The following is a 25,684-nucleotide window of genomic DNA, read 5'->3' on the forward strand; positions in this document are numbered from 1 at the left end:
ATCCTCATGCTACTTCTATTTCCCTTATAGACTCCTCACTTCCCATCAGACTCTGACCTGCTTCTGAAGGCCATTAGCACCTACCACACCTTCCTTACTTGGCCTATGCCTTACTGCAACATCTACCGGGAGCTACTGACCTTCATCAGCGATGAACTCAAGGCCCCAGGTAGGAATCCAAACAGACCATCGTTTTACAGATCCCTCTGACGCGTAGTCTTTGTGGTGTTGGGTGCAGCTAACTTAACCTCAGAGAGTCTGAGTGAAGTATTTTGACTGTTCTTCATGCCAAACCAGAAATGCTCACCACGGTGGCCTGGTATGCACAGTGTTCTCTCTGAAATTCTCTGAGTGTTGCTCTCATACACAGACGTTGTGTTTAAACAAATCATGCAAAGCTCAGGACCAGCAGCCATGCAGCAAACTGTGGGTCCATTTGCTACCATCTGCTCTGTTTTCCAATACAGCTGTAAATGGGCTTTTGTCATCTGGGAGGAGCGGGCTGAGACCGCTGAACTCATTTCACTGCTGCCCTAATACAGATTGGAAGCCAACTCTCCTCCAGAGGTGAAAAGCTGAATTGACATAGTTACGTTTCCAGGCGCATGTGTTTTAGCATTAATGGTCATGTAGAGGAAGCGCGTTGCATGGCACCGGACATGTCTCTGTGAATGTTAAATTCAGGCAGACATGTTGATCTCGGTGGATTAATGAAGCGGATGAGAATTTCCACTGCAGCCTCTTTGTTCTGGGGGTATCTTTTGCATGGCAAACCAGCTCTGGTTGCTCCCTGCTGCTATTGCCGCTAGCCCTAAACTTTGCTTTGAGAAGGAAAGTGACTCAGCGGGACAATTTGGTTATAACAGTGAATCCATTCATTTCCATCAAGGTGGCTTTAGTCTTTGAGTGTGCTGCTTTGTAAAAAATTTTCATACAGTACCCTGGAACTCCCAGCCACTCTTTGTGGCTGAGGTGCTGTCTCTGTGTAATTGGACTTTGGGCTCAGCTGCAGCCAAGGCCTGCAGCATGTAATTGTATCTGTCTTTATGCAGTAGAATCTTCTTAATGAGGCTATGCTCGTGGATGGCCTATTGGTTCCAATTAAGCAGCTATTTCAATTAAAAGAAGAGGTCATTTAAAAAGGGTCTTAAACATGAGGATGGGATACAGAGAATCATTTTTCTTCAGTACTGTATTAGAACAGATTGTAGAATTTCACATCCATTTAACTTCTGGTTAATCACCACATCACCCCTTGGCACTGTTTGATTGCTAATGCAGGATTAGATGAGCTCCAAGCAGGGTTAGGGGACATGCTGTTGAAAACCTGTGTTGGCAATGGGCAGGCCATGTCTACATTAGACCTTACAGTGGCACAGCTCTTCTGTCGACATAATTAAACCACCCCCAATGAGCGGTGGTAGGTATGGCAGCAGGAGAAGCTCTCCTTTCTAGTGTGGACACAGCCTTAAGTCTGCACAGCAAAGTTTTACTGGCATAGTTATGAATAAATCACACCCAGCATAGCTATGATGGCAAAACCCCCAGCATAGAGAAGACAGAAGAGTGCATCTGTCCGTTTAGCTAATGTTTGGGGAAGCGGTGTAGCTATTGGCCGTCGAACTCCTTCTGTCTGCCTCTGCTGCTTCTCCACTTGGAGACTCTGCCATCCTAGGTGTACTGGCATAGGTTCTGTAGTGTAGGCAAGCCCTGAGGCACACATTGCTAACGCCCTATATACTAGCGCAGACAGGGCCAAGAGGAGGCCCCATTCTCCAGAGCTGAAGCACTCTGGGAGGGCAGTGGGGGAATACACTGTGTGCTTCTTAACTGTGATGTTACCCAGGGATCCAATTTCTGCTGGCGATAGTGACTGGCACAACTGCAGGCTAATTATCAGCAAATTATCAGTATCAGCAAAGATGCTTCAGCTAGTGCCAAGGGGTTAAGTAGAGATTAATCAGGTATTAAGTGGGGGTGAAATTTGAAGTTCCAGAAATGCGGGTGGATAGAAGATGCTTTCGAGGAAGCAAAAGGATAAAAAAAAATGTTGTAACTGCCATCTAAACCACATCCCAGCTCAGAGCTGCCCTGGTACGGGCTGGGCCCTCAGGCCTTTGCCTGGGTTGTGGATATGATGTTAAGAATAGTGCATTGATTGTATTAAGTGAGGTGGCAAATGAGGCCCAGTAAGCAAGGGGTCTGGAGACCTTTCATTGGTTGGAGCTCTCAGGCCCTCCCAAACAGGGTTCCCAGTGAAGTAGCCCAGTGGCTGGGGTTGGCCCTGGTCTACACTACGGAGTCAGGTTGATGCAAGGCAGCTTACGTCCGTTTACCTTAAATCAGCCCCTCCTGGGTACCGCTGCAATGGTAAACCTGGCCTAGCATCTCCCACCTTTCCAAGGGGTCTCTGGATCATTCCCTCTCATCTGGCTGGGTCTGGTCTCTGAAATGGCAAAGCCACACAGAGCTGGGCTGTGATTCTGCAATGTCAGAACCAGGGATGGTTCAGAACTGGGGTCCCATTTTATCCAGACCCCTAAAGTGAGGGCGAGCAGGTGGGAAATTGCTCTGGATTTGGCCAGAGAGAGACCGTGAGGGTCCCCAAAGAAAGCTGCCTGGGTCCGGCATTCTCGTCTTGACCAATCCACCTAGGCCCCCTCTGCTGAGCATATCTGAGCTTTGGGAATGCCTCTTTCTGGTTGACAGCCGGGCTGGGCTACATGCTCTTGTCTGGAGATGGTGTATTCTGACCCCGTTTAATGCCAGCACAAGTCCCAGTTTCATGTCGCAAAAGCCGCGGTGCTGGGATGGAGATTATACTGATTTCACAGGGCTGCCTTTGCGTGGGGAGTGTGTAGGAGGAGAAAGACGTGCAGCAAGGCAGGGCTTAGTGATAACTTTCTCCTCATAATTTCTGTTTTAAAATGTCAGTTTGACATGTCCTCCCCCACCAGTCACCTTCTTCATCTTCTGGGTTCTGGAGTTAACCCCTCAAAGCCTGCCTCTTCCATGTTGCCAGCCAGATGAAAGTTGCCGAGTGGTGTGTGCAGTATCCAAAGGGTTAATGTTTCCCACTCTGAACTGTGCGACGCCCACCAGAAAACTGGGTTTGCTGTGATTAACAGGGGTCTCTCCTGCACCCTTGACTGGCAGGCGCCGGGGACGTGGTGCCAGTGAGAGGCAGACTGCAGTGTGAGATTCAGACTGGGACGTTTGGCCTGCAGACCTGACCCCCAGGCAGGGGGAGGAGATATTGGGGTGGTTTATGTTCCTACCGCTATGGCAGCTCCATGCACTCACACATCTGCAGCATCGCAGGGGAATGCGGCAGTGCAATGTGAAACAGCAGAAAGTGTTTGGAAATCAGTCCCAGGGTTAGACCCATTCCTGATAAAAAGCCTTCCATCTGAACCAGGTTTGGGTGCACTTTGTCCTCTGGGCTGCAGCTTTTTGCTGAAACCAGGAAAGGAATTGTGTCTACACAGCTGATGGGAACTGTCCAGTATCTGTAGTGTGGATGGGCCCTAGAAGTACCATGTGGCTGGTATGGTGGTGCTATCGATGATGCTGTCCCTGAACTTCCCTGGAATCTCCCAACCTCATCTCCGTGGTCTGTTATCGCTGTGACACCAGTTCAGGAAGCTTGTTTTAAACACAACTGCAAACCCCTGGGAGATCCCCAGGAGCCTTCACTGCATCCTGCTCTCATCATTACACCATTGTGCCCAAGAATAACTTAGCAGGGGGCTTGAAGTCAAATTTCTCTTTACACTGTATGAGGAGGAAGATGGTTTGACAGCCATGGAAACAGACAAAGCACAGGGCAGTGCCAACATGCCCTGATCGTGAGCTAGAAGGACCCTCTTCAGGGACCAGAGCCTCATTCTCTCTCCATGGCACATCCAAGCCTTGGCCTTTCCACTTTCAGTTCACACCAGTAACAGTGATAGCTTTGTGGAGATCACACTTGTCCACTGGAAATCCAACCAAGACCTTATAGACCCATTCTGTTTGCCAGGCACTTCTGGAGCTGTTTGTGGTACAGTGTCACCAGATACTATCCAGATGCTTCAGCTTTCCTGGGAATCTTATGAGGTCAAAGCCAAGAGGTAAAGATTAACCAAGACAAAGCTGCTGTCAATATTTACCGAGAGTTCAATAAACCTTGGTATTGTCTGAAGGCCTGGGTCGGTATGGATTGTTCTGCAAAGCACGATCGTTGAATGAATCGATAAATAAAACATCAGCTTGGATTGCACAGACTGCCCCAGGAAACTGCGTGGAAAGGCACCACTCCATCAAGGGAGCTGCTGCAGGGGCTTTATGAGGCCCATGTCTGGTAGCTGCTTCGTGTCCTGGCTGAAATGGATTTGGTAGGTCTCAGTCCACTTCCCAGGAGCCACAAATTCAGATGGACAAAGCTGTCATCACCCTTCAGGCTCATTGGGGGTGGCCAGGCATGGGTATTCCACATGGACTACACGCCTGTCAGGTGCTCCTGGTTCAGGGGGGAAGCTGTGTGGGGGAGGAGAAGCTTGCACAACTGCCGCCTGCACGGCAACTTGTTCTGTGGACAGATAAAAAGCCTGTGCCCAGGGCTGAGAACGCAGGCCGGTACATGCTGAATTTGCACATGCAACCTGAGAAGACTTTAGAAGTCATGTTGGGGAAGGGGGGGGATGGGATGCAGGTAAGAGAGGGAAGTTTGTCCCCTCCTTGCCCCCCCAGCACCCAGTAGGGACACCAGTTCCTAAAGCACTTTACAGATGCTGAATGAAATAGATGAGAGAAAATCACTGCAAAGTCTTCTCCATCTAGTGAGGCCTTGTGGATGTCCTGGGGAAGCAAGTGGAAACTGCGAGTAATTGCTGGTTGCAGTTCAATAGTGTGAATTTTAGTGGCATAGGAAAACTTTCCCTGCTTGTTTTCCCCCGTGACTGGTCCTATTAAAGCCAATGGAATTGCCTCACCGGAATGGACAACGTCCGTCCCACAGCAGTGACCCATGTCAGAGGTATCAGAGACAGGACTGTACCCTGGTATAAAGCCCCTTATTTTATCCTGGTTCCCTGCTGCTGATCAGCTGGTGTCCTGAAGCCTGGGGATCAAGAGCTCGTCTCCTTTAATTCTTCCTCGCCTGACTGTGGAGGTTGCTTTTGGGAGTCAAGTGGCCAAGTCCCTCCATGGCGCTTTAGCGACTCGGTGAAGAGTGAAACCCACTGACCTTGGTACCTGACTGTTCTCCACCAGCTTAGAGACCGTTCTTGACACTGATATGCAGAGCTGCTCAGCACTGCTGGGCATATAACATAGCTTCTCGTGGACTGGTACAGGCTAGAGCGTAGACGGAGCAATGGGGTGAGATTGGTGAACTGCATGGTCATGTGACCCTGATGGCCTCGGCAGACACCTGGCTGAGGCCACACATCTTACGTCTTAGCAGTGACACCTTCCTGGTCCCCCTCTGCTCAGCTGAAGGGGATCTTGGGACACTGTAAATGAAACCTGGACAGAACAGTAGAAAACGTAGTGCAGGGCACGGTCTGGCCCTGGCAGAGGGATGTGACCTACTGTGTTTTCTCTGTTGTGTGCTTCGTGTACCCCCTTGCTCCCTGCCCCTGCTATCCATCACATTCCCTTGCTTTCTCTTGTTAGCTGAATGTAGTTTAGACTTGCCTTCAAATCTCCCTGGAGTTGCTCCGGCTTCATAGCCCCCTCCTCCCTGCATCTACTCCTGGCTCATCTGCTTGCCAATCTGCCTTTCAGATCTTGTCCTGGTCTTTTCCCAACACGCCCTTGCACTCTGCCCCTGTGATTTCTCCCTCAGCCTCCTGCTTGCCACCTCCATCCCCCCTGTCTCATACTCACCTCACACTCAGCTCACTGCTCTGACTGCCATACGCCTCACACTTCTCCTCCCTGCTCTGTGTGAGCTCCCCAACCTGCTCCATGCTTACGGTTGATCTTGTCTCCATCTCCTTTGGTTTTTATCCCATCACTCCAGCCTCTTGCCCACATTCATCCTTGTCTGGTCCTGACCACCCCTCCGTTCCCTCTCCATAGCTCTTGCACAGTTGAAATAGGGCTGGTAACTCACTGCCAGCATAATGTCTCCTATCACTTTGCCATAGGCTTTGTTCCCATCCCCCACGCCTACCTAGGTACTATTGGTTCCACCTGGAGTGTTGGGTGAGCCTCTGAATGCAAGTTACCTCTCAGGCCTTATCTAGATGAGGCCTGAAGATGTGAAGTTAGTGTGTGGTAGCTAATGCGTTTTAAAAGATCAGGCGCCCTCCTGGTCTTTACCTCGGCCTGTTCAGCAAATGTTAAAAAGACACGCTTGTTGCCAGCAGTTTACTGGCTTCTCTTGCTCCCGTGTGATCCAAGTTGCTGCTGTCAGTGAATTGTTTCTCTCTTTCCCCACAGGGATTTCGTACCAAAGGCTGGTGAGGGCGGAGCAGGGACTGTCCATGAAGAGTTGCCAGAGCTCCACTGTGTGAGTGCTGCTGTGGGGAGCTGGAGAGGATCGATGCGGGACGGCTTAGTGTGGTCTGGCAGCTGGTCTCTCTGGAACCACCACTGCTCTTTTCATAGTTCTCATAATCAAGGGGCAGATGCCGAGCTAGGGCAAGCAGCCCCTAGAAAGTTACCCAAGATGCAGTTGTGGCTGTGTATGGGTTCAGGGGGAGAAGGGGCAGTGGAGAACAGCACTGAACTAATGGTCAAGTCATATGGATAAAGTGGAAATACCAGAATTCCCATAGTGGCCGTCCTGGGCCCTCTCCAGGTCTCGGTGTGTGCGTATGTGTTTGCTGTTGCCCCATGGTGGGAAATGCATGGTCTTGACGAGAACAGGATGGTGAAAAGAAGGAGCTGATCTGTGGCTCTCGCCTGGAGAATGCTTGGTCCGATCTCTATGCGTGTTGGAGAGCAGAGAAGATGCAAAGTGACATGCATTAGCCAGAAGGGGTGCGGGGCAAAGGTTGGAGGGAGGGGAACAGCTTCGCCCCATCCCAGGCAGGAAGTTTGACAGGGTTCATGCTTGATCAATAAAAGCGCCATCTCTTGACAAATAAGCAAGCCAGCACGTAGCCCGGAGTATGTGACTGAGACAGAGAAGGGGGAGGGGGTCTTATCTGGGCCTTTGATCCCTTCCTCCCCACGTTATCACCCTAATCTTTGAAAGTGTGAACGCAGAGCTGATCTCTCCCTAGCCTGCTATTAGCAACAGTCGCTGGCTCCGCCATCGCTCAGGTGCCCCTGCTGTGAGCATTTTTTATTTCAGGCTTGTCGGCATGCAAGTTGTACTGCTTTAAATATACAAGTGTGTTCAGATGGAATAGCAGCTCGCCTCCCAGTGAGGATGCAGTGATAAAAGCATAAAGGTGCTTTATACCAGGCTGGCTATCCCTGTATAGGAAAGGGACTAAGTTATATTGGTATTTGGTGCGTTAATACCAGTGTAATCACATTCACACTAGCAGCTGTACCAGTATAACTGTGTAGGTGTAAAAAAAAAAATCATATCCCCTAACCCACATATTTCTATCAGTACAAAATCTGTGTATAGACCAGGCCTGGGCATTATACAAAGCCTGTGCCCATTGCCTGAGCCTGTGGGGCCTACTGAGGCCCCGGTCCTGCAAACCCTGCAGCATGTGCTCAGCTTTAAGCAAGTCCTGTTGATTACACCGGGACTGCTCACCTGCTTAAAGTTAATCACCTGCTTAAGCACTTTGCTGGACCAGGGCCTTAGCAATTAACATGCAATTAGAGGATGCTGTTAGTATGGAGAAGAAACTCCATTGCCGCGTTTAAGGAGTGCCTCTGTTCCCCACTGCTCTGCCTCAGGCTGTGCGCCATGTCCTGAAGGTTAACAACCTCTGCCTCTGGTGGAATAGCCGGGAGCCCAATTCCAGGAGCAGGGGCTTTCCTTGGAGACCACCCACCCCAGGTGTTTAAATCTAGGGACTCTTAGTTTGAGCACCTTGGTCGATCTCTGCAATAGCAACTGAACATTGGGATAGAGACGAATCTTGTACGGTCTATGTCCTCTCATGCTATGGATACGTTCAGTCACACCTGGAAACTAGAAAGGATCTGGTGCATCTGCCAAGATCTCATGTGGGCCCAGTAGCCAATCCCATTAACCAAGATGCTGTCTCAAGGGCAAGTTTGGTTTCCTTCTCTTACTCCATTGCCCTTTCTGTCCTTCCCCAATTGTGTGTGATCTTTTTCATTTAGACTGCAGGCTGTTTGGGGGAGGGACCCAGTGTCTGCCTGATGGAAGGGCCATAGCGCTGTGTGCAATCACAACGGTCTAGATTTGGACCACTGTCAACATAGACTTCCTTCTCTGTGCCCAGCCTGTGCATTGGTAAAACAGCCTGTGGCCTGACACAACTGGCAGACTGTGCTGATGGGAAGCCCAGGAACCAGAGTGCTGGGGCCGGTCTGCCAAGCAGTGACAGAGCAAAGCTGGTCTTTAGAGGCCATTGCTGACAGTGCATGAGGGTGCAGAGCGGGAGAACTGGGCAGTGCTGTGTGTGTACAGTAAACTGGGATAATGAGGTGAAGGGCTTCTCTTGGGCTCCATGTTCCTGTAATGTGGAAGGATTTCACCATCTGGTGGGTGGAATAGTTCGGAATTGATCAAATGCCACACAAAGCTCCCAAGTCCCCCTGCTCTCCAGGTCGTGCTAACAGTGCAACTATTATTTATTATTTGAGCATAAGCTTTCATGAGCTACAGCTTACTCACGAAAGCTTATGCTCAAATAAATGTGTTAGTCTCCATTGTGCCACAAGTCCTCCTTTTCTTTTTGCAGATACAGACTAACACGGCTGCTACTCTGAAACCTGTTGTTATTTATTATATCTGTTCCCATGTCAGGGTCCAGTTTGCAAGGTGCTGTTTAATTAACCCTGGAGCTGCAGTGAGTTGAGTTGATTTTATCTTTCACTCACTAACCACCATCCCGTGTTGCCCTTAGCACGGTTCTGCTGCTCAACCCCTCTGAGGTTCAGAGCGAATATCTGTCTGTTGCCAAGAAGATGAGCACCGCGGAGCACAGCCAGCACAGCACCTTCGTCAAGCTAATTGGACACATCTACCAGGCCACTTTTGGGACCAAGTGCGATATGGGCAGCTTACAGCACATCCTGAAGGTAGAGTGACTCCTGCATTCTGCATGGAGGCCTTTAAACGAGCAATTCTATCCCTGGTGCACAGGGTGATTTTTCTGTGTGCTGTTTAGCAGTGGTCATCTCCATCCCAGAGATGGCTGCAGTTCCATGCTGACCCTTGTGCAATTCACGGATCAGTTTGGTTGCACAGTGCTTCTGGGGATGCTGCATGAATGTAAATTGTCCTGTGAGTTGCAAGGGGGAGGTGAGATCTCGCAGCAGTTCAATTCAGAAGGTAGAAACAACTATTTGTTCCCATTATTTTACAACAAAACAATGGGAAATGGCGATGAATAGAACTCGTTGCGTTGTCAAATCAAAAGTTTAAAACAAAAGAAAACGTGGTTTCAACAACTATTTCTCAAGGAAAAAATGTGTTATACTTTCTTTTTTGTTTAATTTTATTTAGAATGAAACATTTAAAAGTACTTTTTGAAACTTTATTGTGGTGGGGGGGGGGGAAGTCCCACTTTTTTCTCACTACTTTACTACTTTGCCCTGCCCTGCCCTGCCCTACCCTACCCTGCCTTTTCATTTTTTTAACCCACTGGAAAAAAGGGGGCAGAAGGCAAAGAAGGAGGGAGGGAAGAGAAGAGACCAAAGTGAACAAAAATTCCTATTTTCTTGTTTTTTAAAATAGTTTAAATTTCCCCCCAAACAAAAAAAAAATGGATTTTTTTGAATGAAATTAAAACTTTTTTTCGCAAAATTTTTCATGGGGGTTGGGGGGAGAAGGGGGTTTCACTTAGCTTCGGCCAGGAGTCTTTTTCTAGAAGAAATGGGTTATGCTTCATGAAGAGAGACCCACATGTAGACAAGCTGTCTCTGAATCTCTGCGCTCTCTTTAGTCCAAGACCTTAGAAGAGCTCTCAGAGATCCATTCTCGCACCACAGAAGTTCAGGAGCTGGCAGCTGTTACCAGCGACCCTGTCACAGCCAGGGAACAGCTGCAGTCCATGCTGCAGGACATTGCGGCTGAAGCAGGTTTTCCTAAGATCACAGGTATGAGAGTGAGTAGGGTTGTTCTAATTTATACAACGTTCTACTTTTCTTTCTCTAGCCTGTCCTGTCATATATGTTAGCTGCTCTATTTTGAGAGATAAGGAGTGAATGCTATGAAGCATGAAATCCTTGACTGGACTACGTTTCAAAAGTAGAACAAAAAATCTGTTCTGGCTTACTCCCTCATGATGAGCTGGTCTTTGCGGGTTTTTCTTGCTTATTTCTTTTTCTGCTCTAGAATCACAGCTTTTATTTTAAAAAAAAGTCTCTAACCCTTATGGTTAGGAAGAAAACTTTCAAAACACAAACCGATTGTAACAATGACCACTGCCTGGGTCTGCAGACAGCCTGAAATTATAGCCCTGAGAGCTCTGAACTGCCCCATTCATCTCAGAGTATCAACTCTCATGCCGAGCAAGGATCGCTTTAAATGTCGACGTTGTGAACTTTTTCACTGCTGCTGAAAGCACTCACACAAGGAGAATGCCTGGCTGTATGGTGAAGGTCTGCATGATCGGCTGCGAGCGATGGCTCATTGTGGTGTCATTACGGAGTGTGGCATGGGTTGTGGGCAGAGTTTGGGAGTACCATTCCAACCTGATCTCTGGACCCAGCAAGGCAGAGGGGCGGAATGGAGCACAAAGTGGCATCTGAGGGGGACAAAGTCCAAGGAGCCAGATGAGCTTGGCAGAGGCTGTTTTGTTTAACATGTGCACTGTCTGTGGTGAGAAGATTCTCATGTTGCTGTCCTACATGGGTGGAGCTCATTTTGGGGGAGGAGCTAGTGAGAATTCACTACTTCCTCCCCTCCCCACATTCATCCCTGGCTGTTAGGATGAATTGCTGGTGGCATCACTTGCTGGAGAGGAGGGGGTGGGGGCTCACAAGTGGAAGAGGGGCCTTGATGCTGGGACTTTTCACTTCAGTCGACGCTTGCCTGAGCTGACTTAAACTGGCGCTGAATAAATTTAGGCTGGAAATGAAAGACAGTTTCTAACCATCAGAGGAGAGAGGTTCTGTAATGGCCCTTCCAATAGGAGGGGAGGTGAACAATATAAATGGTTTTGAGATGGAGTAGGTAAATGGATTATGTTATGGAGGGTGCCTGCAATAGCAGGGGACTGGACTCAGTCACACAGGAGGTGCTTTCTCAGTCTATGTTCCTAACTTGCCACTTGCTTTTCTCTCGTCTCAGGAATGGCCCAGTCGTGTAAACTTCACACAGTCCCCATCCCCGTTGCTCGATGCTACACTTACAGCTGGGACAAGGATAATTTTGGTAAGGCTAAAACTCACCCACAGCTTGGCTGTGGAAGAACTCCCATGGCACAGGCGTGCAAAGAGAGCTGCATCGTGGGGAGTTTGACTTCCTTGGAAGCATGGGGCCAGTGGCAGAAACAGGATCCCAGACCAGAGAGGCTTTCGAGGCCCGATCTTGCAAACACACACGTGGTTTGTTTGAAATGCATTGAAGTCAATGGTGTTCCTCGCAGGATTAAAGTTAAGCATGTATGTGGGTGTTTGCAGGGCTGAGGCCTGGCTCAGCACTGAGGCCTGGCTCAGCACTGATCTGGTACCTTCCTGTGTTCCTAGAATATAGATAATATCAAGAGAAATAATGGCCTTTGATATTGAAAATATACGTTACTGGAACCTACCCAGTACTTCGATGGGGCAGGGGCTGCCTTTCGGTTCTGTGTCAGTACAGCACCCAGCACAATGGGGACCTGCTCTGTGACCGGGGTCCTAGGTACTACGACTATACAGACAATTAATAATAATGCAACTGTAACAGGGTGGCGTGCCCCTTTAATAGCCAGGGAGCCTGTAGCCAGCCCTGGCTCATTATCAGACTCAGCTGGGGAGAGGTCAGTGATTGCCATAAAGGCCTGAAAGGGCTCAGTTGGGGGTGGAGGGGGCTGCAGAAAGGAAGTTGGCTCCTGGCATGTCTCTCCCCACTGCTCCAGGACCTAAGTGGAAAGGCCCCGGGTTCCCTGACGCTTGCTTTGGTCTGAGAAATAACTCTGTGTTACTTGGCGAGTTTTGTGTTGAAATGAATAAACCACACCCCAAGGCAAGGGTCTGAAAGAGACCTGGGACATGGCGTCGGCCCTTCCAGGGCTGGGCAGACAGGCCAGCTGTCCTACGGCAACTTTGCCAAATTGCAGTGGCCCGCTTGGGGGCAAGTTTAACTGCCTTTGCAGAAGGCTACACCGGAGCTGGAGGTGTGAGTCCCAGTTTGAGGAATGTGCTAAAAACAGATGTGTGAGCCGCCACAGCAGGAGCAGTGGGAGCGCTAGCCCCCATGAGTCCGGGCCTATCGCCTAGGATGGGTACATACTCGGGGTGGCTAGCCCCTCGCACTGCAGTGACCACACTCTGTTTTTAGCATGCTAGCTCAATGAAACCTAGTGTGGGTATGTCTTCTTGAGCTGGGAATTTCAGCTTCAGTGTGGGCGTACCCTTTGGGCAACAAAATATGGGGGGGGGGGTTCCATTGTCCTCAGGGTAGGGTCAGGTGAGCAGGGTTTTTTGTGCCTGGCCTGGTAATTTCCTCCCTCCTCCCCCCATGGCAATTTTGCAAGCGAAGCTGTTACTTCTCTTTTACTCCCATCCCTGCTTATGACAAATCTCTGTGTTTCTGTGCAGACTCTGCATTCAATGCCAGCAGGCCCCAACAAGCTACATCGATTCTGTCACTCTGGAAAACTGTTGGCCCACCTGTCCTCCCCTGGGCTTGTCTGTTTCATTCTTCTCACAGAGTACATTTTTGTCAGGGAGCCAGTGGCATTATCACTTTCTGACCTGGCTGGCTATCTTGATTAGTATTAAAATAGGTTTTAATGGGATGTGGCCATAAGTAGTAGAACTAGTTGACAATCCAACTTGAAAGGAAGCGAAACAAATGTTAGTTTACTTTGGTGTATGGAAACCCAAAGGAAACAAAAATTTCCATTTGAAAGAAAACTGACTTTTGTTTCAAACTTTTTTTGCATAAAAAATTTCATTGAAATTGAACCGTTTTCATGAAATTGTTTTTAGTTTTTGACAAAATTGCTTTTTCCCCCCCCCACCAAATCCACTTGTTTTGGTCAAAAAATGTTGACAACCTCTGACAAGATGACTTCTGGGCACAAGTGCATTTGGTATTAGTGTGGGACGGCCTCAGAAAGGAATAGATAGAAGTTCCACCACTGGGGTCATATGAGGCTGGACAAAGTACTGGAGAACACACTGTAGAGGATAGTCCTTCACTGGCCCTAGGGTGGATGGGCTGGGAGGCCTGATATACCCCTCCCATCTCCCATGTTGTGTTGTTTAGGATTCTGTGCTGGCTCTTATTCTTTCAGATATCCTCAGAGACGTACTCAACAAGGAGTGCGATGTTCTCAAGCCAGTGCTCTTGGAAGACGAGGAGGAAGAGGAGACGGAAACTGATGGCTGTTCTCCACAAAGAGACTCACTCCTTTCCTCCATCTCAGCAGTTTCCAAGGACTCTGTGTACTCAGAGTTATCAGAGGAGGCGTCGAAGCATTCGCGGATGTCTCTCTTCACCACTTCCAAGGACTCCATTTCGGAGCTGTCAGTGGTCTCCAGAAGGTCCTTGAAGTCATTTGTGTCTAGCCTCAAGGACTGCATGGACAGTGGCTATGCCGAAGACAGTGACGAGAGCTCTCTCGATCTTGTGGGGAGGCTGGACCTGAAAGAGGAGACGACACTTCACAAGCAGAGGCAGAGACTGGCCAGCAAAATCTGCAAGCTGTTCAAGAGCAAAAGCCAGCTGGTCTTGCGGAGAGATGTAAGGTACTATCCTGACACTGGTTCGCTCTCCCTGCCTCTGCGCCGGGCCGAGAGCCTGTGCAACCCAGAGGCCAAGCACCGCATCCTTGCGCGCTCCCGGAGGGCTCTTTCCTTGCCCCAGCATGTGCTGAGTCAGCGGCTCCCGCAGCACCACACAGCGCAGAACTTGTGCATCCAGCGCAGGCCCTTTCTGAGCTATGACGAGGACACCAAGGTCTCCACGCTGCGCGTCGTGGCCTTTGGGTCAGACCGCATCTCAGGGAAAGTGGCCCGGGCGTACAGGAACCTTAGGTGAGTGGGACGGCACCAGGGGAACCCGGCTCCCATTCCTTGTGTGTATTTACCCAGCCCTCCCACCACACGTCACCTTACGAGTCCAAGGGCCAGAGCCTCCGATGGTATCAATGGATGTAGCTCTATTGATGTCCATGAAAGGTGGGCCCAGATCCTCTGGCTGTGCCCTTGTGCAGACTGTGCTGTGAGGTGATGATGGGGGATTGGGTTCCCACTCTGTTAGCCTCCAGCACTGAGGCCTGGTGACGTACCCTACACCACACTCAGTGCTGTCCCTTTGTGGTGCACGTGGCTGTGTCTCATGCTGTGGTGTTGTGCAGAGCCTCTTGTGCAACGCACTGTGCGAACATCCGACAGAAGGACGGTCCCTGCCCCAGAGAGCTTATGAGCTAAGTAAAGAGTGTTGGGCTGCTCCTGCACTGTTTTCTTCACTGTGTACACGACTGTGTGGGGGTGGGGATGCGCCTTGCCTACCTCATACTAGACACCTCATTTGTGCTGACACAATGGGCTCTCTGCAGTGCTCTCCTTCCCTCTCCCTGTTCTAGACTACAAGAAATCGATTGTCCATTACTGACAAGGTACTTCAAGCTGCAGTTTTTCTACATCCCGGTGAAGAGGAGCTGCCTTACCTCATCTGCACCACTGACACATCCTCCTCCTTCTCCAGGAGATCCTCACCTGAGAGCCTCAGGGCAAACGGTACATGTTGTGTCTCCCGTTGGACCAGCTCCTAGTGTAGAGACCTGCCTGTGTCATATAAGCAGCGCCACACTTGGCCCTCACTGGTTCCCCTTGTGGCTGGCTCGGCAGAGAGGCCAAGTGCACCTGAGGCTGGCAGGGAGGGAAGCTTGTCCTGTCCCTGCCTGTTCTGTAGGCGGCCTGCCCTATTGATGGCCAACAGTGCAATACCTTCTGCCAGCTCAAAATTTACTTGCAGTAAGAAAAATAAATGAAATCAACCAACCCCAGAGGGTATCTCTACACTGCAACTGGACACCCGTGGCTGGCTCGTGTCCACTGACTTGGTTCTCGGACTACAGGGCTGTTTTACTGCATGTGGATGTTCAGGCTCAAGCTCTGGGACCCTCCTAGGTCCCAAAACCTGGGCTCCAACCTGAGCCTGAGCATCTACACCACAGTGAAACAGCCCCGTAGCCTGAGCCCCACATACCCGAGTCAGCTGACATGGGCCAGCCGTAGGTATTTAATCGCAGTGTAGACATCTACTGAGTGACTGTGTCTGTCTGGTTTCAGGAACCCAGCTCAGCTGGGGCACAAAGCAGCACCAATGAAATCTCCCACTACATTGGGATGTTGGACCCATGGTACGAGCGCAATGTTCTCGGGCTAATTAACTTGCCCACGGACGTCCTGTGTCAGGTATGTCTGGGAGCTCAGGAGGAAATGAGCTTGGCTTTGGGTCCTTACCTCACTGCACCTTTCCATGTGTTGGCATGGGGGCAGGAGGAGGGTCTCTCCCCTTCATTTGGAGTATCCACCATCAGCTGCTAGTGTTGGACCAGCTGGGTCTGCTCCAGGATGGGTCTAATTTTGAGCTGTCCTGCAAGATCCAGGTTGGGAGCCAGCTTGAGGCTCTCCTGGGGCTGAACATTGCCTGCCTCTGGGGAGTAGTAAGCCTGACCCACCCCGTTGCTCTGCCTCTTCTGTGAGTCTGTTCATGGGACAATGCACAGGAGGCCAGTGTCCCCACCCCCCTGCTGTGCATTAGGAGACTAACTGGCCAATAGGGAAACGTAGGGGGAAACTCCGGGGCACGAATCGTGTTCTCGCTGTTACTCCCCACACTGTTCACGCTCTGGGCGCCATTCTCAGCAGAGAGGCCGAGAACGCTGACCTGGTCCCAGCAGGGTAGGGTAGGGTGGGGTGGAGGTATGTCAGTGGGGGAACTCGCCTGGCTACAGCACCTGTTCGGAGGGTTTTAGTCTCCAGGGCTGCGACTCCAGTACCTTTCCCCAGCACCCACAACCTCCCAGCCCTGTGCTGAACAGCAGGTGCAGAGCAGGTTTCCATTTCACCTTCTTGTGCCTATGCCAGCAATCTGCCAAACCCGAGGTGGAACCTACGGAGGAGTCCAGAGAGCAGCTGCCCATCCTGGCTGACATGGTGCTTTACTACTGCCGGTTTGCTACTCGCCCGGTGCTGCTGCAGCTCTACCAGACAGAGGTACGCAGGGCTGGGCCTTTCCATCCCACCTTGCACATGGGGTTTGTGAAGACTTCTGTCTCTGCATAGATCAACTAAGGACTCCAGTTCCAACCTCTGAGACAAAGGTCTCTTCAGGACTGATACGTCCATGATGCTCAAGGGTTCAGCCAGTTCCTCCCCCGACCTGACTATTGTGGGCTGGTGAGACTGTGCTTCCAGGGGTGTGCGCAGGAATTTAAATTTGAATGCTTTTGGAGGGGCACGTTAAACACACACAAATGAAAGGTTTGCGTGACCTCTGCCATTTCTCGGGACGCCTCTGGCAGGGACACCCAGCTACGAGGAGGCAGCAGAAGCTCCCCCTGCAGGGGGCACTCCCCATGTCCCTTCAATCCCGGCAAGGAGGAAGCGGCATGGCAGCTGGCTGCAGGGTTCTTCTCCAACCCCTACAACTGCAGCCTGCTGCTTCTCCTTCCCTGCTGCTGGAGTCCTAGCACTGCTGCCTGCTCTGCAGATGCCTGCTGAGGCGAGTCAGGGGCTGGAGGCAGAGGAAACACATGGGACTCCCAACAGCAGAGAAGGAGAAGCAGCAGGCTGCAGCTGTAGTGGTGTGGGAGGAGGAGCTCAGCCATCAGCCACCCTGTTGCTTCCTCCCTCACCGGGCTTCAGGAACACATAGAGATTTTGGGGGGTGGCAGTACCCCTGCTTGCCCCCCCCCTTGTGCATGCCCCTGTGTGCTTCCATTAGTCAAGTCCATCTCCTTCTTCTTTATCACCATGGTAGTAGAGCCTGGGTATGCAATTGGCCCTTGCTGCATTTGCTAATGGCTCATGATGGACTGATGCCCCTCCTGGTGATGGAGCTGATGTAGGAGGTTTCTGGGGGATAAAGCTCTGCATGAACATCTATTAACCAACAGCGACCTCCAGAGAAACCAATCTGCTGCTGCTGTAGAATGCAGTGGTTCTCAGCTCCATGGGGACGGTTGAAGTGTAGTTCAGATCACACCATAAAGTCTCCAAACTCTCCACTCTGCTCTCTCCTCTGATACCCTGGTCCCTAAGAGAGGATGGGTGTCCCATAGACAACTTTTCAGCTAACTTGTCTTCCTTTCCTCATACACGTATGGCTCTCACCAGTGCTAACAATTACACACACGCTTTGCTTTCTGAATCCCTGTCAGGAGCATGTTCTCCAAAGCCTGCTCTGTCCAGCATGCAGAGATTGAGAGGAAGGTTCTTGTCATCCTGGTGCTCTCATAACAAGGTGATGGGTGTGGGATGAATATGTAGGTAGTGATGGTAACAGGCATTTGGATAAATATAGGAGAGGGAGAGGAATTATTTAAGCTCAGCACCAATGTGGACACAAGAACAAATGGGTATAAACTGGCCACCAGGAAGTTTAGACTTGAAATCAGACGAAGGTTTTTAACCATCAGAGGAGTGAAGTTTTGGAATAATCTTCCAAGGGAAGCAGTGGGGGCAAAAGATCTATCTGGTTTTAAGATTCTACTCGATAAGTTTATGGAGGAGATGGTATGATGGGATAATGGGATTTTGGTAAGTAATTGATCTTTAAATATTCAGGGTAAATAGGCCAAATCCCCTGAGATGGGATATTAGATGGATGGGATCTGATTTACTATAGAAAACTCTTTCCTGGGTATCTGGCTGGTGAATCTTGCCCATGTGCTCAGGGTTTGGCTGATTGCCATGTTTGGGGTTGGGAGGGAGTTTTCCTCCAGGGCAGATTGGAGAGGCCCTGGAGGTTTTTTTTTGCCTTCCTCTGTAGCATGGGGCATGGTTGACTGGAGGGAGGCTTCTCTGCTCCTTGAAGTTTTGAACCATGATTTGAGGACTTCAATAGCTCAGACATGGGTGAGGTTTTTCATAGGAGTGGTGGGTGACATTCTGTGGCCTGCGCTGTGCAGGAGGTCGGACTAGATGATCAGAGTGGTCCCTTCTGACCTTAGTATCTATGAATCTATGAATCTATTTCTCAGAGCAAGAATGCTGCTGTCGGGTTGCTGTGACTTGCACTGCTATGATTTTCTAGCTTGAGGGGTTCTCTCTCCTTGCACTGCTTCATTTGAAGGCATTGCGCTATTAGGAATATGCCCGGCTCCCTCATTGTGTTGTGCATTCATAGTGCATCTCTCTCTTCTCTCCCGCCCCCGACAGCTAACCTTCATTGGAGGTGAGAAGAAGACTGAGGTCTTCATTCAGTCCCTTGAACTGGGCCACTCAGCTGCCACGCGGGCCATCAGGGCGTCGGGTAGGTATCAAATCTGGACACAGATGTTTCCTTGCCTTCCTAAAGTCTCATGCATCACAGGTTCTGTAATGATACGATGGCAGCTTTAGAAATCGGGGCACAAATAGATTTGATGGTGAATGCTTAATAACTAGCTCCTTAGGGGAGCTAGAAAAACCCAGATGAACTGCACAGAGAAATCGGATCCACAGTTAGGTTGGATTGCAGATGGCTGGTGAGAGTGTTGCTCCAATAAACTCTGTGGTCAGGAGCTAGGATATAGAAAGGGATTTTTACAAACCTGGAAACTAAAGCATCATGAAACCTACATTTTCCCTTCTGTAACAGTCTTTATGATTTCTGTTTCTCAAGGAAGTTTTTTGTTACTTTTCCCTTGATCCAAAGTTAATTTATTTTAGCATAGCTAAAAACAGGTCCTTTCCCCTTCATCAGGTCCTGGCACAGTGTCTTGGAAACCAGCACATCCTTTTTCTTGGCGGGGTCTTTACTCACAGTTTCTCTTTCTGTCTTGATACTTCAGTTATAAAATCTCTTAGTTATACTCTTGTAAGCCTTAATTAGGCAAAGGAAAGAAACGGATAGGTTCATAGATCTTTTAAAACAGGAAATATTGTTTAGTAGAAAACAGCTACAGCCACGGACACACAAGCAGGCATCCACACAGCTTCAGTTCCAATTTTGTCTCACTTGTTTACCAGAGACCACATTCTGTTTGGAGCTCTGTGCAGCACACAGAGACTCTAGTGGCTAAATTATATACTGCAAGAAAACACATTATTTTGTTTTTTCTTTTGGCACTGAATCCTTTTTTGTGCTCTGACTTCCTCTTGCTGTCTCCAAGCAGAACTTACAAAGTGCTCTCCATTTAACTAGTTGCCCATATTCCCATAATATGGACAGGTTATGCTTCAATAGTGAAATCCATCAACCATTTTCATCTTTAAACACTTAGGGCATGATTTTGAACTGGGCTTTAATGATGCAGTTTTGCACCCACCCTTTTGCACCTGCAATAATTTTGTCTGGAAAAAGCATCAGTGAACTTCAGGCACAAAGTTTAAGCCCAATTTAAACGGGTATACATCTGCAAAAAAAAAAAAAAAAAAAAAGCCCAGCTGGTAAACCAGCCCTTTACAGCTTTGTATTTTCCCGAAAGACCCAACACTTACCCAACAGCACCTGCTAATTTAATTTAATTTCTTTTCATTCTGTGGAGAAATCTCCAGGTGCTTATTGTGTTTTATGCTGAAAATCCCCTATGAGCTTATTCATGTGGGGCAGTTTTTAAGCTAACTTTAGTTTTTCTTTTTGCTCTTCTGTCACATTCCAATAAAACAAGTGGCAAGCGTTTGATACAGTGTAACAAACAGGTTAACACTGATCCCCTTTTTGTTGCTTGGCTATCACAGGTCTACTGAACAGCATGTTTTGACACAGAAATGATTTCTGGAAATGGGACTGGGTGTCTGGCATAGGACGGAATTGTAGAGCCCCATAAGACCAGGGTTTGAGTCCTGATGACGGTCTGAAGTAAAGCATTTGGTTGTCTTAGCTCTGTTCTTAATGGGCAGTAGTTTTTATCAGCCAAACCACCACAAGCAACAGGATGGGTGATTGGTCTTTCCTCTGAACTTGTTCACCCATCTGCCTCATTCTGCTTTGTAGCAAGCTGAGGTACTCTAAGGCCACTTGTTCTGCTGTAACCAGGATGCATGACTTGAGAGAGAGTGAGAAGCTGAACTCCTCAGAAACGGGGCAGCTTTTCCTAAGGGGAGAGGGACTGGTTTGAACATGTATTGAAGGGCGGGGAGAGAAGAGGCAGTTGTGTGACTTTAGTTTCTGTTTGTATTACAAAGGTCCAGGCAGCAAAAGGCTGGGAATAGACGGCGACAGAGAAGCAATCCCTCTAACACTACAAATCGTCCATAGCAAGGTAACTGGGTGGGTAGTGCGATGGGGACAGAGGCTGCAGGAACTTCTTCAGCATTGTGTAGACCTCCACTGAGTCAGATATTTTAATAGAGTATATGAAGGAAATCTCTTGAAGTGGAGAGGAAATAAACACAACTCAGAGAGCTACAATAGGCATGTTTGGTCTGAAGAAGACACAGCTGAGGGGGGACCTGATAACAGTCTTCAAAGGGCTGTTCTAAAGACAACAAAGAGAAAGTGATCAAATGTTCTCCATGTCCACCAGGGCAGTACAAGACATGATTGGCGTTGTTTGCAGCAAGGGAGATTTAGGTTAGATATTAAGAAAAATTTCTAACTTTAAGCACTGGAGCAGCTTCCCTAGGGAGGCTGTGGAATCCTCGTCATTGGAGGTTTTTAAGAACAGATTGGACAAACACCTGTCTAGGGTAGTCTAGCTTTGGTCCTGCCTCAGGGTTAGGGGATGGATGAGATGACCTCTTGAGGTCTCTTCCAGCCCTACATTTCTGTGATTAGGAGAATGTGTTTATATTAGTTGATGGGGAAGGGGGAGAATATCTTGTGATTCAGGGTGGAAGCTGATCTTTCCTCTCTGTGGAGTAGGGAAGGAATCCCTCATACCATATTGCCGAACAACCAGGTGCCTCATGGGGCGGGGGGTTGCCTTCAGGTACAGGTCATGCATGGAGAGGGAGATCTGACAGGCTACCATGTCTGGGAACCCGGTTACAACATGAGTATGTTTTGAAGTGTAACCAGGTCTCCAGACATTCTTCCACTTGTAATGCAGAGAAGTTCTTTATGGCCATGTTGCCTGATAAGGGGGATTCTTTAAGTTAATTGATTCTCCCTGTTGGGCCCTTTCTGAAAGGGATTGGTGGCTATTTAAATGACAAGAATTTAATCGCCAAGAGGAAAAATTAATTACAGATCTCTGCTCATATCTCACCCACGTCTCCTCCACGTGTTTGTTTCTGGAACATGAAGGGAACCTCCTCTGAGACAGAAAGAAACCAAAATGCGGCGATGTGTGAGGCTATGAATTTCTGAAGGATAATGGCAGTTTGCACTCTTCTGGCACTTGACAAACACTAATAGTGTTTGCTGCATTTCAACAAATCCAGCAAATTACTTTGACCTGTGCTTGACATTAAGCTCATGAGTTGGCTTCAATGATCGAGTCTGGTGCTTACAGTTAAATGTGTACTTAAATGTTTTGCTGGATCACAGCCTAAATAAGCTGAAAGCACTTTGGCTCCCTGTCCTCTACTTTCTGCTTCATTTATTGGCATAACCAATGGTGGTCTCCAAGTGAGCAGGAAGTGTGATAGGCCCTATATAAATACTGGCTCTTATTTCATGCTAGTGGATTTCCTTACTAAAGTAGTAAAAATCCTGAGAACAATCTCCACCTGCTTACGACAGTACCCGATTCAGTACCCTGTTCAGCTATCGAGCATTAACCTACTGTTGGAATGGATGGGCAGCTTGGGCATCTGGTAGTTTGAGCAAGTACATTTAACTGGTGCTAAAGGTACCAGGACCATCCAGCTCAGTGTAAATCCAGTTCTGAGCTATATCAGCCAGAAGATCAGAGATGAGCAGAGCAGTATCAGGGTGGAATGTGACCCGTCTCTCTCACTTTTGCCTGGTCTCTGCAGACAGCAATCAGTGGAAGGAGCCGCTGGAACGATGTTGAAAAGGTCTGCACCTCTGTCAACCTCAGCAAGACCTATAAGAAGTACGAAGAAATAGGTGAGTGCCGGTGCCCTTAAACCTTTACACAGGGGCAGTGGGAGAGGATGGAAAGTGGACAGCGGTGGTGCTTCTGACATGGGGAGGAGTGTGTGTGTCATGCAGGAGAAGATATTAGCGATGCCCTCTGTGCTTTGGGGCAAAACAAGCCATGCCATCCTGATTCAGGTCCCCTCTACCTTTAAAGCCATCTTCAGGGATGAAAGGGCACTTCGCTCTGTTCACTGCCCTGAGCCTTCCCCCAAAGGGTGCCACATGTGGCTCTGTGATATGAACGTCTCTCCATTAGGAACTGGATTGAGACCTACTGCCTGCACGAGAGGAGTTGCTGAACAGCCATCAGAGGGTGGCGATCTTCAGTCTGTGCTGACCCGATCTGGGATGAAATGGGTCACAGAGGTAAAACCTTCTGTGTCCCATTAACAAACCTCAGAGCCAGGGCTTAAATGTTGTTTCCAAAACTATTCTGCATGGCAGACAGATGCACACTGGATAAACATACCACACACCTAGGACAGGCAACAAAGACCAGGAATAGGATGTTGTATAGGATCGGGGCATTGGTTTCCCTAAGCATTTTTTTTTCTGCATGTTTTGTTGGTTGAAATGTTGGGCTGAGAATCGTTATATTAGTTCCTTAGTAAGAGCCCTGGATTTGGACTCTCTGCCTAGCTGGCAGGAAGAGCCTGTGGAAACCTGGAGAGAGGTTGCAAGCATGGTGGCTAAAGCACTCGACCCGAAGCTCTGCCCTGCCCAGGAAGAACTTTGTGTAGGGTTCTTGGAATGAACTAGCCCTCTGCTGTGCCCGGAGAGAGGCCCAGGGCTGGCTGAGGGACTGCCGGGTGCAGATGTTGCGGGGGTGAAATCTGCCTAGTAGCCATCTCCTCGCCATCCCTGCCTCGCTCGATCTGAAGGGACCTGACCCATGTCTGAGAAGGAGCAATTCAGTGACACAGTCAAGAGTCTGGCACACTGCCTCTCACTCAGGTGGACTGCCAGAGGGGAAAATGGGAGCATCATGGGAACTGCCAAATTAGCAGAGGGGTGCGGCGTCCCTGAATGCAGTTGTTTCTGTGACCTTCCTGTGCAATCTAACATTCCTCCCTTTCATGGCAGCAGCCCAACAGCAATGGGGTGGCCTGTGCCTGTTCCATTTTACTTCCAGGTGTCCCGGCTCATGCTGTGGCTGGTGCGAGCAGGCCCATTCCGAGGTGAACGTGCTCTTGGGGTTGCCGTTCAGTTCCTCTTGGGTGACTGTTCATCACAGCCCACTTAAGGGACAGGCAGCCTAGCGGACTTGGTGCTGTGTTGCTGAACTGCTCCTCCGATATGGGTCAGGTCTCTTCAGGCCAAGGCTCAGACTCCATGTTACTGGAGCAGCTTTTTTTGCCTTGGGAACACGAAAGTGTTGCTGATGCAGAGGGAAAAAATATAGAACACACCAAGCACGTGATCTGCCCCGCTGGTTACGGCAGCTAATTAGGGGGTTGAGCAGTAGCTGTAGCGGAGACTCGTTATGTCGGGACCATTGGACAGCCTGTCTGACCTGTTCAGTGCAGGGTATGAAATGTAACGTACTGGGGATTATAACACTCAGCTCTGTCCTGTTTTCAAAGCCAGATGGAATGGTAAATCCATCCGTACCGTACACTGACAATAGCTAGCCTGTAAAATTCACTGCCAGAGGATGCTGAAGCCAGAGTTTAGCAGGATTCAAACTGTATCGGACCTGGATCTCTCCAATAAATAATATGAATAGTAACATCATGGCTATAGAAGCAATAGGCTGCTGTCTGGGGTTAGGGAGAACCTCCCCTGTGGAAGTTTGCATAACGTTCTCCACTCCAGAATTTCTTGTGCCGTTCTTTGAAGCAGCTGGCACTAGCCACTGTTGAAGGCAGCACGTTGGACTTGGACCAGTAGTCTGACCTAGTCTAGCAATTCCCATTAGGCAGAGCAATGCTCTGGTTTGCCAAAGGTGGAGATGGGGCCTGGTCCAATCAACCCAGAGCTCTGGGGGTGTTTGAAATCCAGAACATCTCTGATCTTTTGCCAAGAGCTGGGCTTGTGACCCTTGGTGAACCCAGTCTGAGTTTTGTGGTTGTTCCAAACACGTGAGTCCTGGTGAGTTTGCCCTGGTTTGGGGTTTCTTCGCCAAAGATGACTAGAGCAGGAATTGGCTGTGATAGAAAGGTGGCCATTGGAGGCTGCACAGCCCCTACCTAGAAGCACCAAAGAAAATAATGCTCTTGTAGGTGCAACGCGAGAACCAGGGAGATGTGCACTTAGGCTTTTATCTGTCTGTCCTGTCATCCTTAGCAGCTGACCCTCACCAGTAGAGTTAATAACTGAACTCACAATAGGCAAGTGCTCTCATTTCCTCGCTGCTCCCCCATGGCAGTTGGGTCTGTGTATTGGTTTTGTTGGTTACCTTTCTTCCTTTCTCTAGATCCCCTGGTAGTACAATGTGCCCTGAGCCAGCCTGTTAAATGTTTCAGCGCTGTAGTCTTCTTGATGAGAGGTTATGGCTCTTCTTTTGCTTGAACGCAGCACGGCTTCAGCAGGCGGAACAGATTCTCTTGAGAAGATCTTGTATTATTCTCAAAAAGAAAAGGAGGACTTGTGGCACCTTAAGGACTAACAAATTTATTTGAGCATAAGCTTTCGTGAGCTACAGCTCACTTCATCGGATGCATCACTTTTGTGGATACAGACTAACACGGCTGCTACTCTGAAACCTTGTATTATTCTGTTTCACTGAAATGCTCCATGTGATGCACCCTGGCACATATAAATTTGCTATAAAGGCACCAATTAGGACCAACCATTCAGATGGAGCAATAGCTAATTAACTGGAGCTTCTCGGAGCCTCTCTATCTAAAACTCTTCCATCAGCTCAGACATCTCCCTCCCTCCCCCTGGAAAAGCTGAAGTGTTGCTATCGCTTAGTTTTTATTCACCACCACCACCACGTTGCAGGCTGCAAATATTACAAAGCTGTATATTTCTGTCCTATTTCTGGAGCTTAACTTGCTGATCTGCCTGCAAGCTGAGTTCATTCTGGGTGTCTTTCTATAGGTTATGCGATGTCTAGGGAGAGGTTTTCCCATCACACTCGAATTCCCTACATGCCACAGAAATTTGGGATTATCTTTCACATTCACTGGTCTGGCCACAGGATGTCACTGCAGCTCCAGACACCAGCTGCTCACAAAATAGCTGAAAAGTGTCAGGCCTTGAGTGAAAACATGAAAGTTTTTAGGT

At 49.1% G+C, this 25,684-nt stretch overlaps 1 protein-coding gene across 3 annotated transcripts in view; it reads left to right on the forward strand.

Moving 5' to 3' along the window:
• Positions 1–25,684, forward strand: part of PIK3R5 (phosphoinositide-3-kinase regulatory subunit 5) — a 102,069-nt gene that overhangs the window by 70,358 nt on the left and 6,027 nt on the right. For all 3 annotated transcript variants that reach the window (XM_038372200.2, XM_038372201.2, XM_043496434.1), the window contains 12 exons: positions 31–169; positions 6,430–6,499; positions 8,997–9,171; positions 10,038–10,191; positions 11,387–11,470; positions 13,542–14,283; positions 14,835–14,988; positions 15,544–15,669; positions 16,345–16,473; positions 18,640–18,733; positions 20,590–20,666; positions 22,327–22,420. In XM_038372200.2, the coding sequence (XP_038228128.1) occupies positions 31–169; positions 6,430–6,499; positions 8,997–9,171; positions 10,038–10,191; positions 11,387–11,470; positions 13,542–14,283; positions 14,835–14,988; positions 15,544–15,669; positions 16,345–16,473; positions 18,640–18,733; positions 20,590–20,666; positions 22,327–22,420 (2,038 nt within the window). The remainder of the gene's footprint in view (positions 1–30; positions 170–6,429; positions 6,500–8,996; positions 9,172–10,037; positions 10,192–11,386; positions 11,471–13,541; positions 14,284–14,834; positions 14,989–15,543; positions 15,670–16,344; positions 16,474–18,639; positions 18,734–20,589; positions 20,667–22,326; positions 22,421–25,684) is intronic.

Source organism: Dermochelys coriacea, chromosome 14 (assembly GCF_009764565.3).
Source record: "Dermochelys coriacea isolate rDerCor1 chromosome 14, rDerCor1.pri.v4, whole genome shotgun sequence".
NCBI lineage: Eukaryota > Metazoa > Chordata > Testudines > Dermochelyidae > Dermochelys > Dermochelys coriacea.